This window comes from Mizuhopecten yessoensis, unplaced genomic scaffold (assembly GCF_002113885.1).
Source record: "Mizuhopecten yessoensis strain PY_sf001 unplaced genomic scaffold, ASM211388v2 scaffold7147, whole genome shotgun sequence".
NCBI lineage: Eukaryota > Metazoa > Mollusca > Bivalvia > Pectinida > Pectinidae > Mizuhopecten > Mizuhopecten yessoensis.
Window position 1 is genome coordinate 723,644 of NW_018406904.1, and position 23,630 is coordinate 747,273.

Genomic DNA, 23,630 nt, shown 5'->3' on the forward strand with positions numbered 1-23,630 from the left:
ATTCTGTCCCTAATCCAGACAGCTGGTTGGTTTCAATGACATGTGAAAGATACGCCGTCATAAAGTGGATCCACAAAGGACGTTACGCGGATGCTTATCCTGAGCCGAATCTGCTTTGGAGGGAGAGCTCATGCGGGTACGAGAAGCATATAATCGATGTCAGTAGTAGGAACCAAAGTGACGTCTACATCCTGACAGCTTGTAGGATATTAAAGGCCTACCTAGACAACTGGGGTTACTCCTCACAACTATGTAGTCTTCTATCGTCATACCACATCAAGAACCTCGCGATCCACTGTATTCTTCTTCAACTGCACGTTTCTGGCGTCAAGGAGGCTTTGGGCTACCTCATTGCGTTCCTTGCGATAGGTCTTGAAATGGAGTTCTTGCCACATTATTTCTACGGAAATCCTTACATTTCCAGCATGTTTCCGAAACTATCAGTCAGCCCCAATCAGAGACGTTTCAATCTGTTTAGAAACATTCCTCACGACCACTTTGCACAGGCCATACTTTCACTAAGGGGGATGAAAGCCGATTTATACGGCTTGTTTACCGAATGTAGTTACCTTGGTAACCATCAGAGCATCGAATCCTTTGGAAAACTCTGCACTCTGTATGATGAAGACACAAGTGGCAGATGCCTGCTAATGTGAGTCTTTACTGGTGCAGACATTGATTAGTAGCCCTGCTCATCATATAGGGAACGACGGCTTTTGGACAAGGAAGTTTGCATGAGCATGAACAACTGATGAAGTTGATTCATATTGAACAAGGGGACAAAACTAAAAAATGTAATGTATATTGCTACACGTGACTTATTACTACAAATGTAAATGTATGTGATTGTTTATTGTAGTATTATTTCACTAGCATGGGGGTATATTGTAGAATAATTATAACAGTAGATGGTGTATTGTATAATTCAACTTGCAGATTATACATTGTTGTATAACTTTACTAGTAGGTATAACATTGTCATATCGTTTTGCCAGTTGATGGTACATTGTATCTTCTCCCACCTCTGCGTATGAAAGACACACGTGCATCATGTGGAACATCTCAATGCATGGGTGCACTCACTGACCTGTACTTTTATGACGTCACAATCAGATAATGGGATGTTGTTATGACGTCACAATTGAAAGTGCGTCAAAATAACGTTTGGCTGACTGGCAATCCTGCCGTCTGCAAGTGACAACACCCTCAAGACATAATGTTTTTTTATAAAGGCTTGCCCTGAATGTCATTGGACGGATGTTTTAATGGTATACATACGGTATACCATACTTTTTCTGCTCTTTCCAAATATAGTTTGTGTAAACGTTATTTGAAACTTTGCCATATTTAGTGTTTTCTATGTCCAGTTTTGCCAAAATTTCGGTTAGAACTTTGAAGATAAAGAGCAGAATTCCGTATCAGAACCTCAGCAAAACTTCGGTTTTGACCCATCTTCTATACCTTTAGGTAGGATATCAATATCCCACACACCTATATATGATAAACTCTATTAATCAATTTACAATCAAATGTTATATTATAAACAAAACTCACTAGTAGGTAGTATGTTATGGTACAGGTAAACTGGTTGATGATATATATTGTATTATAACTTTACTAGTAGGGGTATTGTGAATATAGTGTTGCCAATATATGGAGTATTGTATTATTTTACAAATAAATAGTGTATTGTATCATTATAGTGTATGGTAGTATACCTCACTATCATGCACATAAATAGGATAGAAACGCCCAACCAAACGAACATGTACAAACAAATAATGTACACAAAAGTGTGATCTATCGCTCCTAACTGTACATAACTTACATATGATTTTCTTACATAGCTTACCGATTTCTTTTATAGAGATGTTTAGTTGCCGTCTGGTGACAAAATATAAATTTCTTTAGTTCTGACCTAATTTTAAAATTGTTCATGCTATTTGGAACAGCGGATCACGGTTTTGTTGATACTGTATTTAACTTGGAAAGATTATTTATGTGACCAAAATAAATGAAGATCAATTACTTAAACTGGACAATGTAACTCAGCAAAAAAGATTGAAATGACTTTGTCGTGACATGACGTCATCTCATTTTTTTTGCATTATGACGTCATGCCCATGAAGTATATATTTTTTTTATCTCTGTTATGAAAGATGTAAAATATGATAATTAACGTTGAAACCAATGTTTTGATGAAAAATGGACTGCCCATTCGAGTATGCCTTACAGTACTATACTTTGTTGACAAATTTTATTTGTCCGAGATTAATTTTAAATACAGCAAAAAGCACGATCAAAAGTCGGCTACTTTTTACGCTAGATTATTGTTGTCGTCAGATCTCGCGCAGTGGCAGCGGTCGCATCCTGTGCATGTAGTTGCTAATATCGCCTAATGGCATCTGAAAAATAAAATAATGAAGATGGAAGCCAACATGGACGGAATTCAGTTTTTAACTTGAAATGAAATACCAACGGTAAAACATTGATAGTTCATTAGCGAAATAATAAAATAAAATGTCATCAGTTTGACCAGAGGCTTAACTGTGCAATTTTGTCAGTTTATGAAAAAAATAAGACAATAAGGTATGCTTTAAATTATTATTGGAAAGGAAGGCTTATCTAGCAGAGCACATGGGAGTGTAACCTTTTTTGTTTATTAACAATACCTGCCTGTCTATGCTAGTTGCCTCTCTATCCGGTAATGTTGACATTCATTACTCTCTTGTTATTTTGTGTGATGATTTGGTGTAGACTTTTTGTCCAAATTCATCCAAATGTATGAACACTGTTGGGTTATTTTTGCTCTATTTAACAGTTATAACTTTCTTAGCTGCAGGGTAACAACAGTATCAGTTTTAATACAAAGAGTTTGTTGACAAATGACTTGGTGTGTTCTGTTTTCTTTCCAATAATCTAAATGGAGTTCGGGATGGAGGCTTCAGATTTTAACATGCCCGATAACCGAAATGTAGTCTGAGATGGATGCTTCGGTTTTTAGCATACCCGATAACCAACGTTGAGTTCGTGATGTAGGCTTCAGTTTCTAGCATGCCCGATAACGAAAGTATTATTCGGGATGGAGTCTTCAGTTTTGAGCATGTCCGATAACCAAAGTGGAGTTCGGGATGTAGGCTTTAGGTTCTTGTATGCTTGATAAGGAAAGAAATGTTCGGAATGCAGGCTCCAGTTTCTACCGTGCTTGACAACCAAAGAGGAATGAGGGATGCAGGCGTCAGTTTCTAGCATGCCCGATAGCCAAAGTTGAGATCGGGATAGCGCTACGAAACGTTAAAGTCTTTTGTAAAGTTACACAAAATGAATTGTATAGTTACACATAAGAATTGAATAGTTACACATTTGAATTATATAGTTACCCAAACGAATTGTATAGTTACACATATAAATTGTATAGTTACACACAAAACATAAATAATCGACGATGTATAATCATTGACCGGCATAAAAGGGTCTATAGCTACTATTACAGGAATACCAACATCCTGGTACAGTTGTTTATTCATTGAATGCCTACACGTAATGAGTCACCGTTTTGTTATAGACTTTTCAAAATAACCGAGCTGTGCAATCTGCGCATAAAAATGCCCGAAGTTTTCGCTGGTTTTTTAGTTAGTTTACACATTTACAAATATAATAATGTATAAATAGAACTGTACTTAGGTTTCTGTTTTATCAATCATCTTGTCACGAAAATAGCTAATTAAGCATTGAATTGTTTTTGTATGGAATACATATGACATATGTAACCGGTTGTTGCAATTACCCTAAATAATGAAGGTTTAACAGGGATTTACCATTTTCTGGGACGATGTTATGTCTCGGCCTGGGTCCAGAACCTAATGCCTTCCCCACGTGGGCGAACGTTCAATAATAGGGCGAAAAGTGACAATATATTTTCAAGCAAGGCGTATGGGATTAGTGCTAGTTAGGAAGTAGAGAGAAAAAAGAAAGATCCAAAATGCAGAAATAGGTGCAGCAGATATATTGTGATCGTTTTGTGTTCCCAAGTAGAGGACACAACAGCTAATCCCCGATTCTGCAGAGGTTTCCACATAGGTGTCTTTTACATTATGCAGTATATAACAACAGGTACTGTAAATTGTTTATTTTTTTCTCAATCTCCTATCTGCATGGGTGTTCACTTGTCTTATTTACAATTTGAATTCGTGAAAATATGAAAATATTCTACATAAAGCACTTGAAAAGTTGAAAATAATTAATATTTTACACTAACGATATGATATTCTACGGAAGCTCAATGGTGCCAAATGGAATCTAAAAAAAACCGTTACACAACAAGTGCTTGTTGAATATGGTATTTATTTCACTCTCGTTAGTTAATTTTCAAAAGTTACAGAAAGACACTCGCTTTCAACAACCACGAGTCGTGTGATCTGTTTCTACCACAATCTCATGATCAGTCGGAAATAACAATACACATATGTGTTTGTTGACAAGGCTGGCGTAGTGATATGACCCATATGTAAAAAGTCACTCATTAGTATTAAAAAACAAATTCTTTTTTACAAATTTAATAATTGTCAAAATTAATGTTTCGACAACAACTTCATGGAAAAATATGATAGATGAACGACTTTAAATATTGAGAGTAGCAGTATTGCATTAATTTATATAAATTAACCACGGACTATATGCGCGTAAGCATATCGTACGAAGTCTGCCTCCCGCCAAGTGACGAAGACGAACTTATCAAGGTCCAAAACCATAGGCCTACGTTTCTTCTTGACGGTTCTATGATTGATGTTTATAGTGAAAGTTCAGCCATAGTCAGGCCGTCCAAATAGCGATAACGGGACGTTGGGAGAAGGAAATATTTTCCGACACTGTGACGGATCTTGTTTTGGTTTCACAACCTGGACACGCGACGGTGTGACGTCGAAATGATATCGAGCGTCTGTAGCAATTTTGCCTGAAACTAGCGATCAAATCTTTAAGTATCATCTTCTTTTAATATTGCCTTAATAACCCCCTTTTCCGCATAACCTCACAAAGTCACCACCATTTGTCGGATGTTGATAGCAGACGACGTAAACAAAACAGCATGTGGTTAAAAGCGCGTCGAAAAAGTCGTTCCGGTCAAACTTCATCTTCTCGACCAATCAAAAGTCTTTAATGTCATATACCACGTGTGGTATATAGCTCATATTTATCTAACAGTCTGCGTGTTTATACAATGATCTGAGAGTGGAATAACACAGCGTATTGTGAGTTACACGTCACACTCGTACAAGGTAAGATATATAACGGTTATACCCTGACAGAAACAGGGTGTGTTTTAAGTGAACTTTGTCAAGAACATGATTGTGTTTCTGGAAGAGATATAGATAGGTACAAAATAGTAACGTACATGTATTTCAGTGGCGGATAGAGGACATTAGTTCGGGGTGTGTTGCCCAAACTCAAAACATAAAACTTCATTTAGGCACAATTTTTCGCTCTTAGGAATTGGCAAACAATTAAAATCATATTGTCTGTCACCATATTATAGGGACTTATATATAGGGTATATTTGACGCAGCTGAAAGGGGAGACTGGGGCAAGTTCGCCCCAGGCTAAAACTAAACTAATTCAAGATATACACAACTGACACTCACGTTTAACTGAATGCTGCATCAATTCAATCGGAGCTCCATGTAAATAACATAACACAAAACATGTTCCTGTTATATTTGCTTGCTTTATGAAATAGTTATTTCAAATCGCAGTTATCGACAACAACCATATATTTCATATTTTATCCCACATTCCACTATCAAAACAACCAATACAGTGATCATGAATTGGTGACTTATTAGCCCCAGAATTATCCCAAAACTATCATCGATGCAGGAGAAACTAGAGACGTGTAAGTCCCATGATTAGTGATATTGGTACATTCATGTGCATTCTGAACAGAACTTTGGGAAACATACATTTAGTTATGAAGTATAAATTGAATAATTGGTTTTAATTCCTCAGTTTGGATAAAATTAACATCAAATAAATTTCAGGTATGCTGTACATTGTACCTCAATTTCCCCCCACATTGAACTCCCCCACCTGGACATTTTGAAACCATACCAGATAGGTGTCTGTATCCGCCACTGGTATGCTATAGGAAATTATATTATACTGCAAAAAAAACCATATTGTAATCAAAATAATGACTCTTAAAGGGACATCACGTGAAGAGCCATATCTTTTTGTAATGAATGTATGTGTTGTATGCACTTCCACTTATGTTAGCTTGCTATCCCAATAGTCATAGTCCGTTCCAAATGTCCAGTTTGACCACTTGAACTGTTCGGGAAAGCCCTGTTAAAAATAGCATCTGGCGGTTTATGGTCTGAACGAGATCCAAAGGGGCCCCAAGAGTGGGGCCGTCAGGCAACTACAACTTCTTACCGCACTATGAAACCAAGTTATATGATTTTTAAGTCCGTGTTGAAACTTATTGAATCAGTAATTATTCATCATCAGAAGTTAATTGCACACATGCCGATATTCAGAATTTCAATGAAGAAATATTTGTCGGCAACTCGGCATTATTTAAAGACACCAAGAAATATCTATTACCGGAATGTGACCGGTACAAATGGAACGGGGCCAAACACCTCCCTCAACCAAGGGACACACCTTTCTTTAAAAGGGAATATTCACGAGACGAATATCCCTTTTCAATTGTTTTCATAAAGTGCAGATGCATTGACATGTATAAAAAAGAGAAAAACGTTTGTGATTTCTTTTTTACATTGACTTTTTTCTATACCATGCATTATATATATTCATGTATACTCTCTTTCCCACTTTTACTGTCTTTATACTCTAACACTTAGTAAGTAATATTAGCCATCACACACAATAAACATTTCTGACAAAACCACTACGTGTACAGTTAGAATATGTGCCAGGTATGGAACGTGTTGAGAATTAATTATTTATAGAAAAAAGTTGTTACATGATCATACATTCTAAGTCAACATCATGTGTAAACATGAACTGTTGAAACATAACGATTTAAAAAATATATTTGTTATGCGATCCTATTTACTATAAGTAGGTTCTCCTTCCTCAGTTATTCATCCTGGACCGTCATTTTTACATATCTAAATCTTGCATGTAAGAAAAAAAAGTAGAGGGAAATCAATGAACAAAACGTTGGTCAGACAGGTAGAAATCCCGATGATTATCTTAAAATTATTCATTTTTATGAATATATATCAGCCAAATCTTATGTAGTATTTGAGAAAAAAAGGACAAACAAAATATACACTTCACCGTGATGCCCCTTTAAAGGTAAAAATGAAAACAGCCTCAACCTATACGTCTAGATCTATCGGCCCATACCTAATTCCCCAAATGGTGTAGCTCAACTCCCCTCTTACAGAACTTCAATACAGGTAGTGCAAGGATAACCTGTTAGGGTCAGGTAAAACAAGAACTGATCATTGACCTGACTGGACACGTGCTAATAACAATAGAGGGATATTTTATTTCAACATATGATAAATATCATAATTATATTGTTTAGGTGAAAGTGAAATCAGTGGTGTTTGGGCAACACCCTCAGGCCTACAGATATATAAGAACTGCTGGCAAGGGGAAGAAAACATTGGTTCAACTTTTTAATGAGAAATTCATATGAAATGGAGTAAAATCTTCAAATATATTTGGGTCAGAATAATTTTGGACACAGAAAAAAGGGTGTTGTTCAAGCCACTATAGTGCATAGTAACAACCCTGCATCCGCCACTGTATTTAATACTTTAAATTGATACGGGTTGATTTGATCTTATTCGAGTTAATAAGGCTTTATGACTTGTACAACGTACATTAAACAGAAATGTAAATAATATGTATGCTATTTTCATTTCTTTATTTTAGCTATTATTTCTAGTATCAGCAACCTAGAAGAGTGTAAGTGATATCTAGTATCAGATACGGAGGCGAGTGTAAATTATCTGATGTTTCAGTCACCAAGGAAACTGCTAATAATCCTTTGTATCAGTAACATAGGAGAGTGTAAATACCTCGGAGAGTGTAAATTGTTTCTAGTATAATTAACCTTGGAAAGTGTCAATGATTTCTAGTATCAGTAACCTAAGAGAGGGTAAATACATTGGAGAGTGTAATTATCTGATGTATCAGTCACCTAGGAAACTGCTAATGATCTGTTGTATCAGTAACATAGGAGAGTGTAAATACCTCGGAGAGTGTAAATTTTCTCTAGTATCATTAACCTTGGAGAGTGTCAATGATTTCTAGTATCAGTAACCTAAGAGAGGGTAAATACATTGGAGAGTGTAATTATCTGATCTATCAGTCACCTAGGAAACTGCTAATGATCTGTTGTATCAGTAACATAGGAGAGTGTAAATACATCGGAGAGTGTAAATTGTCTTTAGTATCAATAGCATAGGAAACTTCAAATGGTCTTTAGTATCAGTAACCTAGGGAGTGGTCATGATTTTAGTATGAGTAATCTAGGAAGACGTAATCGTCTTTAGTATCAATAACCTAGTAACATGCAAATGGTCTTTAGTATCAGTAACCTAGGGTGTGGTCATGATTTTAGTATGAGTAATCTAGGAAGACGTAATTGTCTTTAGTATCAATAACCTAGTAAATTGGAAATGATCCTGAGTATCATTTACCTAGGAGATTGTCAAATGATATCTACTATCAGTAACCTAGAAAACTGCAAATGATCTTTTATATCAGTAACATAGGAGAGTGTAAATACATTGGAGATTGTAAAAGATCTTTTGTATCAGTAACCGAAAAACTGAAAATCATTTTTAGTATCAGTGACATAAGAGAGTGTAAATGATGTTGAATATCTATCATCTAGTAAACTTCAAATGATCTTTAATATGAGTGACTCAGGAAACTGCAAATGATCTTATGTATCGGCCACCTAGGACAAATGAAAAGGATATTTAGTATCAGTAACATAGGTGAGTGAAATATATGTCTAGTATCAGTAACCTTAGAGATAATAATTGATCTTATGTATCAGTAACCTAAGGAAATGCAAATGATCTTTAGTATCAGAAACCAAGGAAACTCCAAAGGATCTTTAATGTCAGAAACCTAGAAAACTGCAAATGATCTTTAGTTTCAGTAACCTAGGAAACTACAAATGATCTTTGGTATCAGAAACCTAGAAAACTACAAATGATCTTTAGTATCAGTAACCTAGGAAACTACAAATGATCTTTAATATCAGTAACCTACGAAACTGCAAATTATCTTTAGTATCAGTAACCTAGGAAACCAGTAACCTGTGTAACTGCATATGATATTTAGTATCAGTATGATTCGAGAGTTTAAATCATTTCTAGTATAAGTATCCTAGGAGAATGGCAATGATCTCTAGAGTTATTTACATTGGAGAGTGTAAATGATTTCAAGTTTGAGTGACATAAAAAATTGTAAATGGTCTCTAGTATCAGTAACATAGGAAACTGCAAAACACCTTTGGTATCAGTAAGATGCGTGAGTGTAAATGATGAGTTAGTGTCAGTTACCTAGGAGAGTGCAAATGATCTCCAACATCAGCTACCTAGGAGAATGTCAATGATCTCTAGAGTTATTTACATTGGAGAGTTTAAATGATATCAAGTTTGAGTGACATAAAAAATTGTAAATGGTCTCTAGTATCAGTAACATAGGAATCTGCAAAACACCTTTGGTATCAGTAAGATGCGTGAGTGTAAATGATGAGTTAGTGTCAGTTGCCTAGGAGAGTGCAAATGATCTCCAACATCAGCTACCTAGGAGAATGTCAATGATCTCTAGAGTTATTTACATTGGAGAGTGTAAATGATTTCAAGTATGAGTGACATAGATAAGTGTAAATGGTCTCTAGTATCTGTAACCTAGGAAACTGAAAAAGACTTTTGGTATCAGTAAGATGCGAGATTGTAAATTATGTTTTTGTATCAGTAACCCGAAACTGCTTATGATCTTTAGTATCGGACAGATTGGCGAATGTAAATGATTTCCAGTATGTTTTACCTTGGAAAATGCAAATAATCTTTAGTATCAGTAACCCAGGAGAATGCAAATGATCTCCTGTTTCAAACACTTAGAACAATTGTAATGGTCTCAAGTATCAGTAACCTAGGGTAGTGTAATTTAATCTCCAGTATAAGTAACCAAGGAGAGTGTTAATTATTTCTAGTATCAGCTACCTAGAAGAGTATAAGTGATTTATAGTACAGTATCAGATACGGAGGCGAGTGTAAATTATCCGATGTATCAGTTACCTAGAAGAGTATAAGTGATTTATAGTACAGTATCAGATACGGAGGCGAGTGTAAATTATCCGATGTATCAGTTACCTAGAAGAGTATAAGTGATTTATAGTACAGTATCAGATACGGAGGCGAGTGTAAATTATTCGATGTATCAGTTACCTAGAAGAGTATAAGTGATTTATAGTACAGTATCAGATACGGAGGCGAGTGTAAATTATCCGATGTATCAGTTACCTAGAAGAGTATAAGTGATTTATAGTACAGTATCAGATACGGAGGCGAGTGTAAATTATTCGATGTATCAGTTACCTAGAAGAGTATAAGTGATTTATAGTACAGTATCAGATACGGAGGCGAGTGTAAATTATCCGATGTATCAGTTACCTAGGAAACTGCTAATGATCTTTTGTATCAGCAGCATAGGAGAGTGTAAATACCTCGGAGAGTGTAAATTGTCTCTAGTATCATTAACCTTGGAGAGTGTCAATGATTTCTAGTATCAGTAACCTAGGAGAGGGTAAATACATTGGAGAGTGTAAATTATCTGATGTATCAGTTACCTAGGAAACTGCTAATGATCTTTTGTATCAGCAGCATAGGAGAGTGTAAATACCTCGGAGAGTGTAAATACCTCGGAGAGTGTAAATACCTCGGAGAGTGTAAATACCTCGGAGAGTGTAAATACCTCGGAGAGTGTAAATACCTCGGAGACTGTAAATACCTCGGAGAGTGTAAATACATCAGAGAGTGTAAATTGTATTTAGTATCAATAACATAGTAAAATGTAAATGGTCTTTAGTATCAGTGACCTAGAAGAGTGTAAATTATCTCCAGTATTAATAACCTAGGGAGTGGTCATGATTTTAGAATTAGTAATCTAGGAAGGCGTAATTGTCTTTAGTATCAATTACCTAGTAACATGCAAATGATCTTGAGTATCAGTCACCTAGGAAACTTCTAATAATCCTTTGTATCAGTAACATAGATGAGTGTAAATACATCGGAGAGTGTTAATGATTTCTAGTATCAGTAACCTATGATAGTGTAAATACATCGGAGAGTGTTAATTGTCTATAGTATCATTAACCTTGGAGAGTGTCAATGATTTCTAGTATCAGTAACCTAGGAAAGTGTAGATACATTGGAGAGTGTAAATTATCTGATGTATCAGTCACCTAGGATACTGCTAATGATCTTTAGTATCAGTAACCTAGAAGAGTGTATATGATTTCTAGTATTAGTAATCTAAGATGGCGTAAATGTTTTTCAGTATCAATCATCTAGGAAACTGCAAATGGTCTTTAGTACGTTAACCTAGTAACATGCAAATGATCCTGGGTATCAGTTACCTAGGAGAGTGTTAACGATATCTATTATCAGTAACCTAGGAAACTGCACATCATCTTTTGTATCAGTAACAAAGGAGAGTGTAAATACCTTGGAGGTTGTAAATTATCTTTAATATCAGTAACCGAAGAAACTGAAAACTATTTTTAGTATCAGTGACCTAAGAGAGTGTAAATTATCGCTAGTATCAGTAACCTTGGAGAATGTAAATGATCTTGAGTATCTATCATCTAGTAAATGTCACATGATCTTTAATATGAGTGACACAGGAAACTGCTAATTATCTTATGTATCGGCCACCTAGGAAAACTGAAAAGGATATTTAGTATCAGTAACATAGGTGAGTGGAATATATTTCTAGTATCAGTAACCTTGGAGACAATAACTGATCTTATGTATCAGTACCATAGGAACATGCAAATTATCTTATGTATCGGTCTTTTAGGAAAAATGAAAAGGATCTTTAGTATCAGTAACCTATGGAACTGCAAAGGATCTTTTGTATCAGTAACCTAGGAAACTGCAGATGATCTTTCGTATCAGTAACTTAGGAAACTGACCCAGAGTTTCTACCAACATGTTCCAAACGAATCGTTATACAGATTGTTTACAGGTTTTGATGACTCAAAATCCTTGAAGACTGGTTTCCTAGGATACTGATACTAGGACGTCATAGATAAAATGAAGTACAAGGCGGAAAAAATGTATTGAAGTGTCCCGATTGTATTTCTGCAGTTTCAAGAGAGCTGCTTTGTCTTTGTATCTGATCTCTGATAAGTGTCCCCAGAAAATCTGAATTATGAAGTAACTTTTTGAATATTATGAAAACCCATTTTATTTTATTTTTTGGGTTTAACTTCTTTCAGCATCTGCCACTTCATTGGAACAGGAAAAAACGAAAGTGACGATGGGCTCAATATGGTCTGATGGTACCAGCATAGATGCAGTAGATGGTTCAGACGTATCTAAATTAGATAGAAAAATTAAGATTATATGGAGACAAGATCGAATTCGCATCACCAAACAAGACTACGGACAGGTAGGAAGCAATTTCAATGGCTGGCGAAAACCTGTTTCGAAATTTGCTCGAAATGAAGGCATACTTGCTGAACACCTTCGAGAGAACGTTTACATAGGAGAATACGATATATCCGACGGGCTTTGGCAGAAATCCTGCGGGGTTGTAGATGAAATAACGCGATTCTTTCATGTTACACTGAAGAAAAAAACTTCAAGGTACTATCCTTGCATCATTTTTGGAGATTTTGTGAAGCAGGGTAGCTCTCGGGAGGGTTTGAAAATTGGACAACCCGACGAGTTTGATCTGATTCTTCCATTCACCATTGAAGGAGTTGATTTACACGCTGTTCCAGCTCTCGATAAAAACGGAGAGCTTATTCCGGCACACATGAAACTACAGATTTCAGATTACGCACAGATTCAGAATGTCAAGAATGGAATCCTGTACCAATCGCTAAGAAAGAACGGCGTTTTTGAAAAGTGTGGCTCTGATCTATTTCTTAACGCAATGTGCTTCCAGACGCGGGTTATATCATCCATCATGGAAACCACCATAGCAGAGATACAGAAAAAAATCGACGCAAAGAACAGGAATCAAGCTTGCTCTTTTACTCTCAGTAAAACCAGCGTGTTTCCTCCCACGTTTAGATTCAGAATAAAAATTAAAAGTGATGCTGATTTTGATGAACTCTCATATGGTAAAAAATTATTCTCTCGTCGTGAAGGTCGCATCGCTGCAGCTGCAACTCGAGTCTGGAACGCCACGTACAAAGTAATTGAATTCGATATTGTGCCGGGGCTGCTGCTACAAACCGATTCTGTCCCTAATCCAGACAGCTGGTGGTTTTCAATGACATGTGAAAGATATGCCGTCATAAAGTGGATCCACAAAGGACGTTACGCAGATAAATATCCTGAGCCGAATCTGCTTTGGAGGGAGAGCTCATGCGGGTACGAGAAGCATATACTCGATGTCAGTAGTAGGAACCACAGTGATGTCTACATCCTGACAGCTTGTAGGGTATTAAAGGCATACTTAGACGGCTTGGGAAACTCCTCACAACTAGGTAGTCTTCTAACATCATACCACATCAAGAACCTCGCGATCCACTGTATTCTTCTTCAGCTGCACGCTTCTGGCGTCAAGGAGGCTTTGGGCTACCTAATTGCGTTCCTGGAGATAGGTCTTGAAATGGAGTTCTTGCCACATTATTTCTACGGAAATCCTTACATTTCCAGCATGTTTCCGAAATTATCAGCCAACGCCAACCAGAGACGTTTCAACTTGTTTAGAAACATTCCTCATGACCACTTTGCACAGGCCATACTTTCACTAAGGGGGATGAAAGCCGATTTATACGGCTTGTTCACCGAAAGTAGTTACCTTGGTAACCATCAGAACATCGATTCCTTTGGAAAACTCTGCACTCTGTATGATGAAGACACAAGTGGCAGATGCCTGCTGATGTGAGTCTTAACTGATGCAGACATTGATTGGTAGCCATGCTCATCATATAGGGAAAGACGGCGTTTGGACAAGGAAGTTTGCATGAGCATAAACAACTGATGAAGTTGATTCATATTGAACAAGAGGACAAAACTAAAAAATAAAATATATATTGCTACGCGTGGCTTATTACTACAAATGTAAATGTATGTGATTGTTTATTGTAGCATTATTTCACTAGCATGGGGAGTATATTATAGAACAATTATAACAGTAGTTGGTATATTGTTTAATTCTACTTGCAGATTATACATTGTTTACTACTTTACTTTACTAGTACTAGGTATAACATTGTCATATCGTTTTGCCAGTTGATGGTACATTGTATTCTTCTCCCACCTCTGCGTATGAAAGACACACGTGCATCACATGGAACATCCCAATGCATGGGTGCACTCACTGACATGTACTTTTATGACGTCACAATCAGATAACGGGATGTTGTTATGACGTCACAATTGAAAGTGCGTCAAAATAACGTTTGACTGACTGGCAATCCTGCCGTCTGCAAGTGACAACACCCTCAAGACATAATATTTTGTGTAAAGGCTTGCCCTGTATGTCATTCCACGGATGTTTTAATGGTATACATACGGTATACCGTACTTTTTCTGCTCTTTCCAAATACAGTTTGTGTAATCGTTATTTTGTAACTTTGCCATATTTAGTGTTTTCTATGTACAGTTTTGCCAAAGTTTCGGTTAGAACGTGGAAGAAAAAGCGGCAATTATTATGTGGGTATGAGGGATATAGATAGGTAGGATATCAATATCCCACACACCTATATATAATAAACTCTATTAATTAATTGACAATCAAATGTTATATTATAAACAAAACTCACTAGTAGGTGGTATGTTATGGTACAGGTAAACTGATTGATGATATATATTGTATTATAACATTACTAGTAGGGGTATTGTAAATATCGTGTTGCCAATAGATGGAGTATTGTATAATTTTACAAATAAATAGTGCATTGTATAATTTTATGAATAGATACTTCTGCGAATATACGCAATACTTTTGCGAATATAAGCAAAAAGTATTGCGAATATATGCACTGCTTCTGTTATTATACGCACTAAGTATTGCGAATATACGCAATACTTTTGCGAATATACTCAATACTTTTGTGAATATACGCAAAAAGTATTGCGAATATATGCAATACTTTTGTGAATATACGCAATAAGTATTGCGAATATACGCAATACGTTTTATTTTTGAAATCCATAGGAGCATTGGCAGTGTTTGATGTCGGAAGCCAATTGGTGCCAAATGGAATCTAAAAAAAAAATATATATATATTGCGAATATACGCAATACTTCTGCGAATATACGCAATACTTTTGCGAATATGCGCAATACTTTTGCGAATATACGCAATACTTTTGTGAATATACGCAATAAGTATTGCGAATATACGCAATAAGTATTGCGAATATACGCAATACGTTTTATTTTTGAAATCCATAGGAGCATTGGCAGTGTTTGATGTCTGATGCGGCACGTACTCGCAAAAGTCAAAGATGAGGAAACTTATCAAGTTCTACTTTAATTCGGGATTAGCGTATTCGAAAATAATGTGTTGTTTAGCATTTAATCTTCATATTGTATTCGAACCTTAAAAAGAAGGTTATCGGAAATGAACCTATATAGGAAACGGAACACTTCAGATATGGCTGATGTCGCGTTGTATATAACGGAGCAATTAAGTCAGTCAAGCTGTTAAATCGGGTATAGACTGATGCACCGGAGGTGCTTACTAGCAGGATTTCGAGTGTCCAGATCAGACGTAGCGTCGCTACTCTCCATTTTGGATCCTCGAGGATGTGAACTAAGAAAGAAAAAAAGGCTGCGAAGACCGAGGTATTTTTCTAAAGGGCCAAATTTCTTATGGCACATTGACTCCTATGATAAACTTAAGCCATATGGTTTGTGCATAAATGGATGCATAGATGGTTTCTAGAAAAAAATGTTTGGTGCAAAATCACCTGTTCTACCAGCAATCCACGTATTATCGCAGGACATTACATACATGCAATTCAGAATCGGAATAAATGCCCAAAGAAGGTAAGAGGTGATCGAGGAACAGAAAATAAGCGCGTTGCTGAAATGCAAAACTTTTTGACTGGCCAAAACTCGTTCATTTATGGCCCAAGTACTGGGAATCAGCGCATTGAGAGTTTTTGGAGACAGCTGCGGAATGGTTGCTGCCAGTTTTGGATTGAGGTTTTCGGAGTCTTGAAGGAAACAGGCACTCATTTCGATGGCAGTATTCTCGATTTAAACCTAATTCAGCTCATATTCATGCCAATTGTTCAGGTAAGTGTATACTTATTAATTAGCCGATGATTAATGCAACTATCTGGTTTATTTTTGTATAAACTTCGGAATGGATAAGTTCCAAACAAGTCTGTTATGAACTAATAACTCTGTAAAAAGATCAGTGTGTGAATAACCGAACAACACCATGGGCACATTTGTTGAAAATAAAACAGTTGTACGGATCAAGATGTTAGCTCTGCATTTTGTACAAAATTGGCTGGAAGGATGTACAACGTTATTTAATGTACTAATTTTGGTGAGATATAGGCTACAATAGGGTTCGATACTCCGATCCGAAATGTTTACTGATGACGAGACCCGAATCAGGAAACAGATTATTTGAAATTGCACTAATTGACCATCTTGTCCATTTAAGAGTCGGTCTGTGGGACAAAAGGTCAAATGAATGTAAATCCATATATAATGATTAGAAACATGTACAATTTCAGTTGAACGGGAAAGGTGCAAACGCTTTTACAACTTTTGCCTACAGCAAATGATTCATTAGTAAAGCTGTTGTTTCATGTAAATCGTACCAGAATAATTTCATTCAACTACAAGACTGATTTCGGTAGTGTTATCAAGTAGCAACGCAGAACAAATATAAGTATAATTACACATTGTCTGATTAGCCTTTATTCTGACAGACAAAAGCTTGGTATCAGCCTCTGAAATTGATAGCATATTGACCATGTGTTTCCATAATATCACTTAAATGTTGTTGTCTTCCTTGACGTGAAGGTGAATGTCACGATAAACTCATACTAATTTAATTGCAGAGGGACATAGACGAGGCTGTCACGGCATGGAATACGCACAGAATTCGTCCGTCAATTAACCAGAATGTGCCCAGTGGCCGACCATGCATACTTTACACGATACCTTACTTGTACGGAGCAGATGATTATAGCGTTGAGGTGGATCCTATCAAAACAAGTGTCTGCCAAGATGAATGCCTATTGTTCCAAAATAAGCCATCTGATTCCGATATACATGATATCCTATTGATAATAATGGAAGAAAACAGTTTGGATTTTACAATGGACATTGACAAAGCCCTATCTCTTTATAAAACATTGCGAAGGTTAACTTTGCAATCGCTTACCAATTTTGCAAATTATATTGACCTATATGACTAAACTTTGCTTCGAGGGTGTTGTGCAAATTGTAAAATATTTTTTCTGGTGTATGTCCTAAAATCTCCATTCACCTTATCCGTTTGAAGAGGTCTTTCGTTCATTCTTCTCCATGACATATTTGCTTAAGAGACTGAAATGTAGACGTTTGATACTAACAGTGTAATCAAGTTTTCACATTATTTGTCCTGATGAGAAAGCATGGGAAAGAATGCAGGGAGTATTGGAGAAAACAATTTGCAATGGTTGTTTTAGAAATTATGTGTAACAAATAATATTAAATGATGTGACCGATGCTTCCATATTACAGGACGATTGTCATTACGATGATTTAAAAAAACAACAACATTTTTTTTCAAGTTATCACCGGGCTTCAAAGAAAAACATTAAATCATTGAATTGATTCTGTGTTAGCGTACAGTTCTCTTTGAGAGGGGGAGGGGAGTGAACTCTTTAGCAAGTTGAAGTACGTTGTCATTTGAATTACCCGGCAAGGGGTGAGAATAGTTTTTACATGTTTTTTTCGAGATGCACACTGGTGCCTATCCCGTCCTCATATGATCCTGGCTATTGCATGGACTTTCATCCCCAAAACAGATAAAACTTATGTCTACTCGGTATGTGATTGTATTATATTTTTACCATGTTTTAAACTTGTCATATTTCTATAAATTGAACCCGTGTAAATTGCTCAACTCACGTATGTGTCTTAATTTCTTGTATTAATTTAAAGTTCACATTCAACATACACTCTTGTATTTGTGTGTATGGGAATTAAAATCAAAACTCCTCTATAACTTATCAATCAAGAGGTACTATACAAATAAAAACTATAATATACGGTTCTAATTTTCTGTACATTTATATTAGCAGCTGTTCGTCCTTTTGAACGTTTGTGCAACAAAATAATGAAGTTGTACACATTGTCTAAATATATTAATTGTCTCATATTTTACTAACGACAGCTGACAGTATCAGGAGCACTGTTAACCGTAATGGATGCAATAGGGGAAACATAAGTATGTTATTTGGTTCAAAATTGCAAATCGTGTACAAAGTTCAGAAGACAATGTTGCACATTTTTGCATATTAGTTGTTAAAAAGCAGTATTGTAAGCTCCTGTTTTCCCATTATATGACATGGACAAAACGAACAAATAAATCATAAACATAAACGTATATAAGGAAAAGGTTATTCAACACGATCATCAGATAACAGATATTACGAGAAATAGTTAATGAACTTTGCAATCACACAACATAACATAGATGTATATATGTTTACACCTACACTTCTGTACCTCTTCGTTCAGTATATCTTCTTCCACAAGTGACCCCCGTACCTACTAGGGCCACATCATCATCACCGCAGATATTGACATGATATGTTAAACTTGAAATGTCAAGAACATTTGACTTATTGTAACCGAATTTTTTAACATATGCTATGCTACTAGCTATAGCTAAGAACTTGACATTGGATCTTTTGGTTGCTTTATCTATTTGATATATAGCAACTTCAAATAAACATAATATATAACGATGCTTACATAATAATAATAGTAAATGTCTTTGACATGCTGCTGTTTTCGACAAATTCACTCTGTGGTGAATACATTCACCATCTCTATAACAGACAGGCCGTTTTTGCGAAACAGTTCATACGTGTTCAAAACTGGAATTCTCAAAATATTCGCGCAAGTGTTGGCCATAAGAAAATTCGCAGTGTGATCGCCTTCAAGGTCATCAGCATGGCCGAAAGTCAAACTTGGCGTTGGGTCAATTCCAAGTGGTGGCATTACTTCCAGCCCTGTTACAAATCTCAACAAGAGACCGAGTTTTCCTTCTTCTGTAAAGTAAAATAAGAGTTATTACAGTAGAAGGTGTATAAAAGGCAGACATATATGATAAGATTGAAGAGATATATTAGTCTGATATCTTTTCTGAACTTTTATCAACATAAGGCAGATAGGGGGCTATGGTTACAAATAATAAGTTTGATTGTTTTACCTTCAAGATCCTGTAAAAAAATCTCTCCAGTAGGCAAGTGTCTTTTCCTCCATGGCACGGCGATGGTGTCCGGAAAAAGACCAAGATGATTCATGTATATGAAAGTACGCTCCAAATGTGTTAGCATCTACAATGGAGTCATCTGGTGATTTTACAAACACCTGCTGAAAAAGGTCTGGATGCTTTTGCAGGCTCTGTAGTATTTCACATGTCTGTAAATCAGTTTTAAATCTGAAAATTAACAGGCTTTAAAAGGTATGAAGCATTTATGGCATATTCCATAGTATCATGGAATTTCCTATTTGACATCGTTAACAAACAAAAGGATTAAAAATCGATGATGGTGGCTAACGCTCATACCTTTACATATATAAACCGAAATGCAGTGTATATCATATAGAAAATATTGTATATATTCTATGAATCCCTGGCGTGGCTGTAGAACGAGAGGCCTGGAGGGCCTGCATATTTAATGGATTTACCCCAATTTTACCTATTTGGCCCCGCTTATCTGGCCCCTTGGGAGCAACAATCTCCGTTTTTATAACATTGGATTCCCTTCTCCAGACCAAATTTAATCAAAATCAATTCACGCGTTCAGGGCTAGAAGTGATTTAAAGGAAATGTTGACGGACGACGAACGCTATGCCATGACATAAGTGTATCGGCTCCTGGGGCCAGGTTAGCTAAAATGCTAAAGGCGACAGGTGAAGCACCGAACCTGTTGCTGGGACGTACAACAAACACAAACAAGCATTGTCCATTTATGATCAAACGTGTCAACTAACAAATAATCAGCATTACTTACTGCTCCAGACCTTGGTAAACTCTGCCAAGAGCCAAGAAGTGGCAAATGTTTTTTTACCAGTCCTTCTTCGTTGCTGTACTTTGTTGCCAATGATACACAGCCGGCTAAAGAGATAATATCCTCCACACTATCCACGGCATGTTGAAAGGCCACTTCATCTTGGCTTTCCTGAATCTGATATGTACATTAAATGATACGAAAAGAACGTTAGGAATATCAGACTAAAATGTCTAAAAAATATTAACTTACACTTAAATCACATCATACATGCATAAAAATGATGTCCTGCTTGAAGAAATGGTGGCTGAAGTGTCAGAATAACATGCAAAGCAGAAAAGGATAATATATACGTATCAAATGATAATGTCCATCTTCATTAATTCTATATTTCATTTTACTAAACTATGTATCTTATTTTATCTTTGATGGGTGCCTGTAACTGGTTATGTAATTGTGATGTTATACGGCTATAAACAAAAAAGACATTTTCGATTGAAAAACATCTTAGCATTTCAGAATCTTTTTAAATGCAAGAGGCCCAGAGAGCCGGTATCGCTCACCTGCATATAGCTGAAAATATTCGGAAACACTCTATGTTTCTACAGAAGGAGGATTATAAAGAATTAGCTATATTTCCCCTGTTTAGACCCGCCGTTTATACAAGATTGGTTCCCCTTCACCCAAGGATGCTCCACAATAAATTTGGTTGAAATCTGGTTATTGGTTCATGACTAGTAGTGTACAGTTGAATGACGACGGACGCTGCACCATGACATAAGCCCACCGGTCCTTTTGACCAGGAAAGCAAAAAATAATGCATATTGAATTCGACATACTGCCTGTATTTGACTCAGCGCTTCATAGTCCACAATGTCGCCATTTGTCGGTTTCGTTTTGTCGACGCCCTTCGATATTGCATCATATAGTACAGGGCTGAGGAATGCTGGAATAGGACCTCCATGGGCAATGCTATAGGCAAACATGCTTCCAGCGGTTTTATACAAATCATTTTCAAGAGCTAAAAAAAATGTATCAATTAGTCGAATAAAAAATAAAGCAACATTTGTCAGCATAACGCACCCGATTTCATTGAACATCTGTTTATAAGTGTTCTTTTATCCTCGTCTTTCTTTTACTGTGAAATATTTTCTTTAAATATTTTGAAACGATTTGGGAGTGTATTCTCATTTTTTTTAAATCCTAGTACAACTCATGTGTCCGAAATGGCTATATGTTGCAGTAAATGTATAGAGTTCTTGGTTTTTTATGTAGCTATTTTCTATCTTTGAACTAACATGCATAATAATTTGATTCGATTAATATACATAAATATTTGTACCTATGTAGTCCAGCGCAGCCATACGGGCATTGGAATCTCCTTCAAATATGTTTAGATCTCTAATGGACTTAGAGGAAAGTAATAGAAGTTCTCTCGAAGGTCCACCATTATCTATCCCCTGTTCCGAGGCAAACACAACTGAGAGCGGAGCCCATTCCTGGAATGTCTTGCGGCGAAATGCCCTCATTCCTCCATCCAAGACGTCCTCCCTGACCACTTTACAATGTTCCGTTTTGCTCCCAAATCTATCTTGCTTTTTAGAATGGTCAGTAGTGAAGTGAGCGTCTCAGAACTGCACAAACACATACAAATTGTAAAGAACTACTGCAGACGTTACACAGCACCTGCAGAATTTCAAAAGTATGCAGTTTCTTTGTTTGAATCAATGATTGTATATAACTTTCAGTTAATTGATAAACGCTGACTTGATTAACAATGGCTATAATAAAAGACGATGCTTCCTCTCCCAATACATGAGGGCATCTAGGTCGAAACTGTCTGTATTGGATCTCTGTAAGAATGATCTACTTTTCACTTCTTCCTCTTAATCATTTGAGATTAAGAGGAAGCTTCACAACAAATCTAAGAAGGATCCATGAAGAACTTTCTGAGAAATAACATAACAAACTCTTCGATTGTCAAAATTCAAAATGGCCGCCTGTCGCCTAGCAAGGTATATTCCCGGATTTATTGATAGTTGAAGATTATATCTTACCTCTTGTTGCTCGTTATTCTCTTGGCTGTCAAACAAGAGAAGTCTTTGTCTTCTAACATCCTATAACACGTATATACATTATAGTAAAAAATATAAATCTTAACTGGCAGGAATACATACATGCACAAGAAAAGTGTCTTTACGCGAATATACTGAGGTTTTCATTAATTGAAAATCACATGTGAAATTATACGTGGATTTGACATGAAAAATCATGTCATGAAACTTTCTCATAAATGAGGAATGCAAAGCTTTTGTTTTATTACCATGTCAATTGGTGACAAATATAAATATAGAAATATTAAAGTCAGTTATAGGAACGAAAACAAAATTTGTTCACAAGAAAATATTTTTTTCTGATCTTTTCACAAAAAAATAACGTAAGCATTTCACGTTTGACAAAAAAAAAGACAAAAGTAAAACAAATATAGCATGTATCGATGACGTCTAACTATGTTGAATTTATCCTTGTGAGACTTTATTTCCTTCGGTATTCAGAGAAATAAAAATCAATCAATATTTTACAGAAATAGTTTATAGCAAAATTACCTCAACTGTGTGTACTGTTTCTTCATGCTCAAAATCGTCGAAGTTAATGTCTGCCAGGAAGTCCAAATCTTTACTTGTTTCTGGATGTAAACCCATGTGTCTATTCTGTAATTTAAAATGTAAATGTAAATGCATGTGGAATATAAAATACCTAATCGTCACCACAATCATAATCCATAGAAAAATGTGATGAAACAATGTCAAATTTGAAATTCATGAATATTTACACGGTAACTATTGAAACATTACATGGGGAATAGCCCAGGTGCTTCGGTAGAGTAAGCGTCTTCTGTCTTATCAAAGATACCCGCCCAGTAAATATATAATCCATTCCGGAAAATGGAGCATTAGCAGGCATTCGCTGTACAAATTAATCTCGTGATTAACATCTCAGAAAAGATTTACAAATGTACTAGAAGTATGAAGATAAAAAGCACTCTACAAACAATAAATCAACAAATCAATGCAGAAACCAAAAATTACACCATATGGCCACATCGTCCATTCGGTACTTATCAGTGGTACTGTTGGTCAAAGAAGAAAAAAAACCGTCTAAATATTTCACAGACAAAAAAAACGAAGT

At 36.1% G+C, this 23,630-nt stretch overlaps 2 protein-coding genes and 1 long non-coding RNA gene across 3 annotated transcripts; 1 reads left to right on the forward strand and 2 right to left on the reverse strand.

The window, feature by feature from the left end:
- The first annotated feature begins 5,206 nt into the window (after positions 1-5,206).
- LOC110453171 lies at positions 5,207-14,911 on the forward strand. Its single transcript, XM_021502022.1, has 2 exons — positions 5,207-5,276; positions 12,500-14,911. Exon 2 carries the CDS (start codon positions 12,541-12,543, stop codon positions 14,122-14,124), a length of 1,584 nt encoding a protein of 527 aa, XP_021357697.1. The 5' UTR covers positions 5,207-5,276; positions 12,500-12,540; the 3' UTR covers positions 14,125-14,911.
- A 3,582-nt stretch (positions 14,912-18,493) lies between these two features.
- Positions 18,494-21,996, reverse strand: LOC110453135 (G2/M phase-specific E3 ubiquitin-protein ligase-like). The gene is made up of 5 exons (XM_021501983.1): positions 21,784-21,996; positions 21,281-21,462; positions 20,445-20,618; positions 19,637-19,867; positions 18,494-19,475 (listed from the first exon to the last, which is right to left on the reverse strand). Exons 1-4 carry the CDS (start codon positions 21,968-21,970, stop codon positions 19,862-19,864), a joined length of 549 nt encoding a protein of 182 aa, XP_021357658.1. The 5' UTR covers positions 21,971-21,996; the 3' UTR covers positions 18,494-19,475; positions 19,637-19,861.
- Positions 21,997-21,999: 3 nt separating this feature from the next.
- On the reverse strand, positions 22,000-23,145 carry LOC110453136. The gene is made up of 3 exons (XR_002463256.1): positions 23,048-23,145; positions 22,499-22,558; positions 22,000-22,075 (listed from the first exon to the last, which is right to left on the reverse strand). It is a non-coding gene; the product is annotated as an uncharacterized LOC110453136 (long non-coding RNA).
- Positions 23,146-23,630: the final 485 nt, after the last annotated feature.

Bases quoted from the DNA above. Each gene is read 5' to 3' on its own strand.
- LOC110453135 (XM_021501983.1), bottom strand. From the start codon at position 21,970: ATGAGGGCATTTCGCCGCAAGACATTCCAGGAATGGGCTCCGCTCTCA. The intron at 21,463-21,783 runs GTACAAATATTT...CATTTTTTTTAG, and splicing joins GGCTGCGCTGGACTACATAG to CTCTTGAAAATGATTTGTAT. The intron at 20,619-21,280 runs GTATGTCGAATT...TGTACATATCAG, and splicing joins CGCTGAGTCAAATACAGGCA to ATTCAGGAAAGCCAAGATGA.
- LOC110453171 (XM_021502022.1), top strand. From the start codon at position 12,541: ATGGGCTCAATATGGTCTGATGGTACCAGCATAGATGCAGTAGATGGT.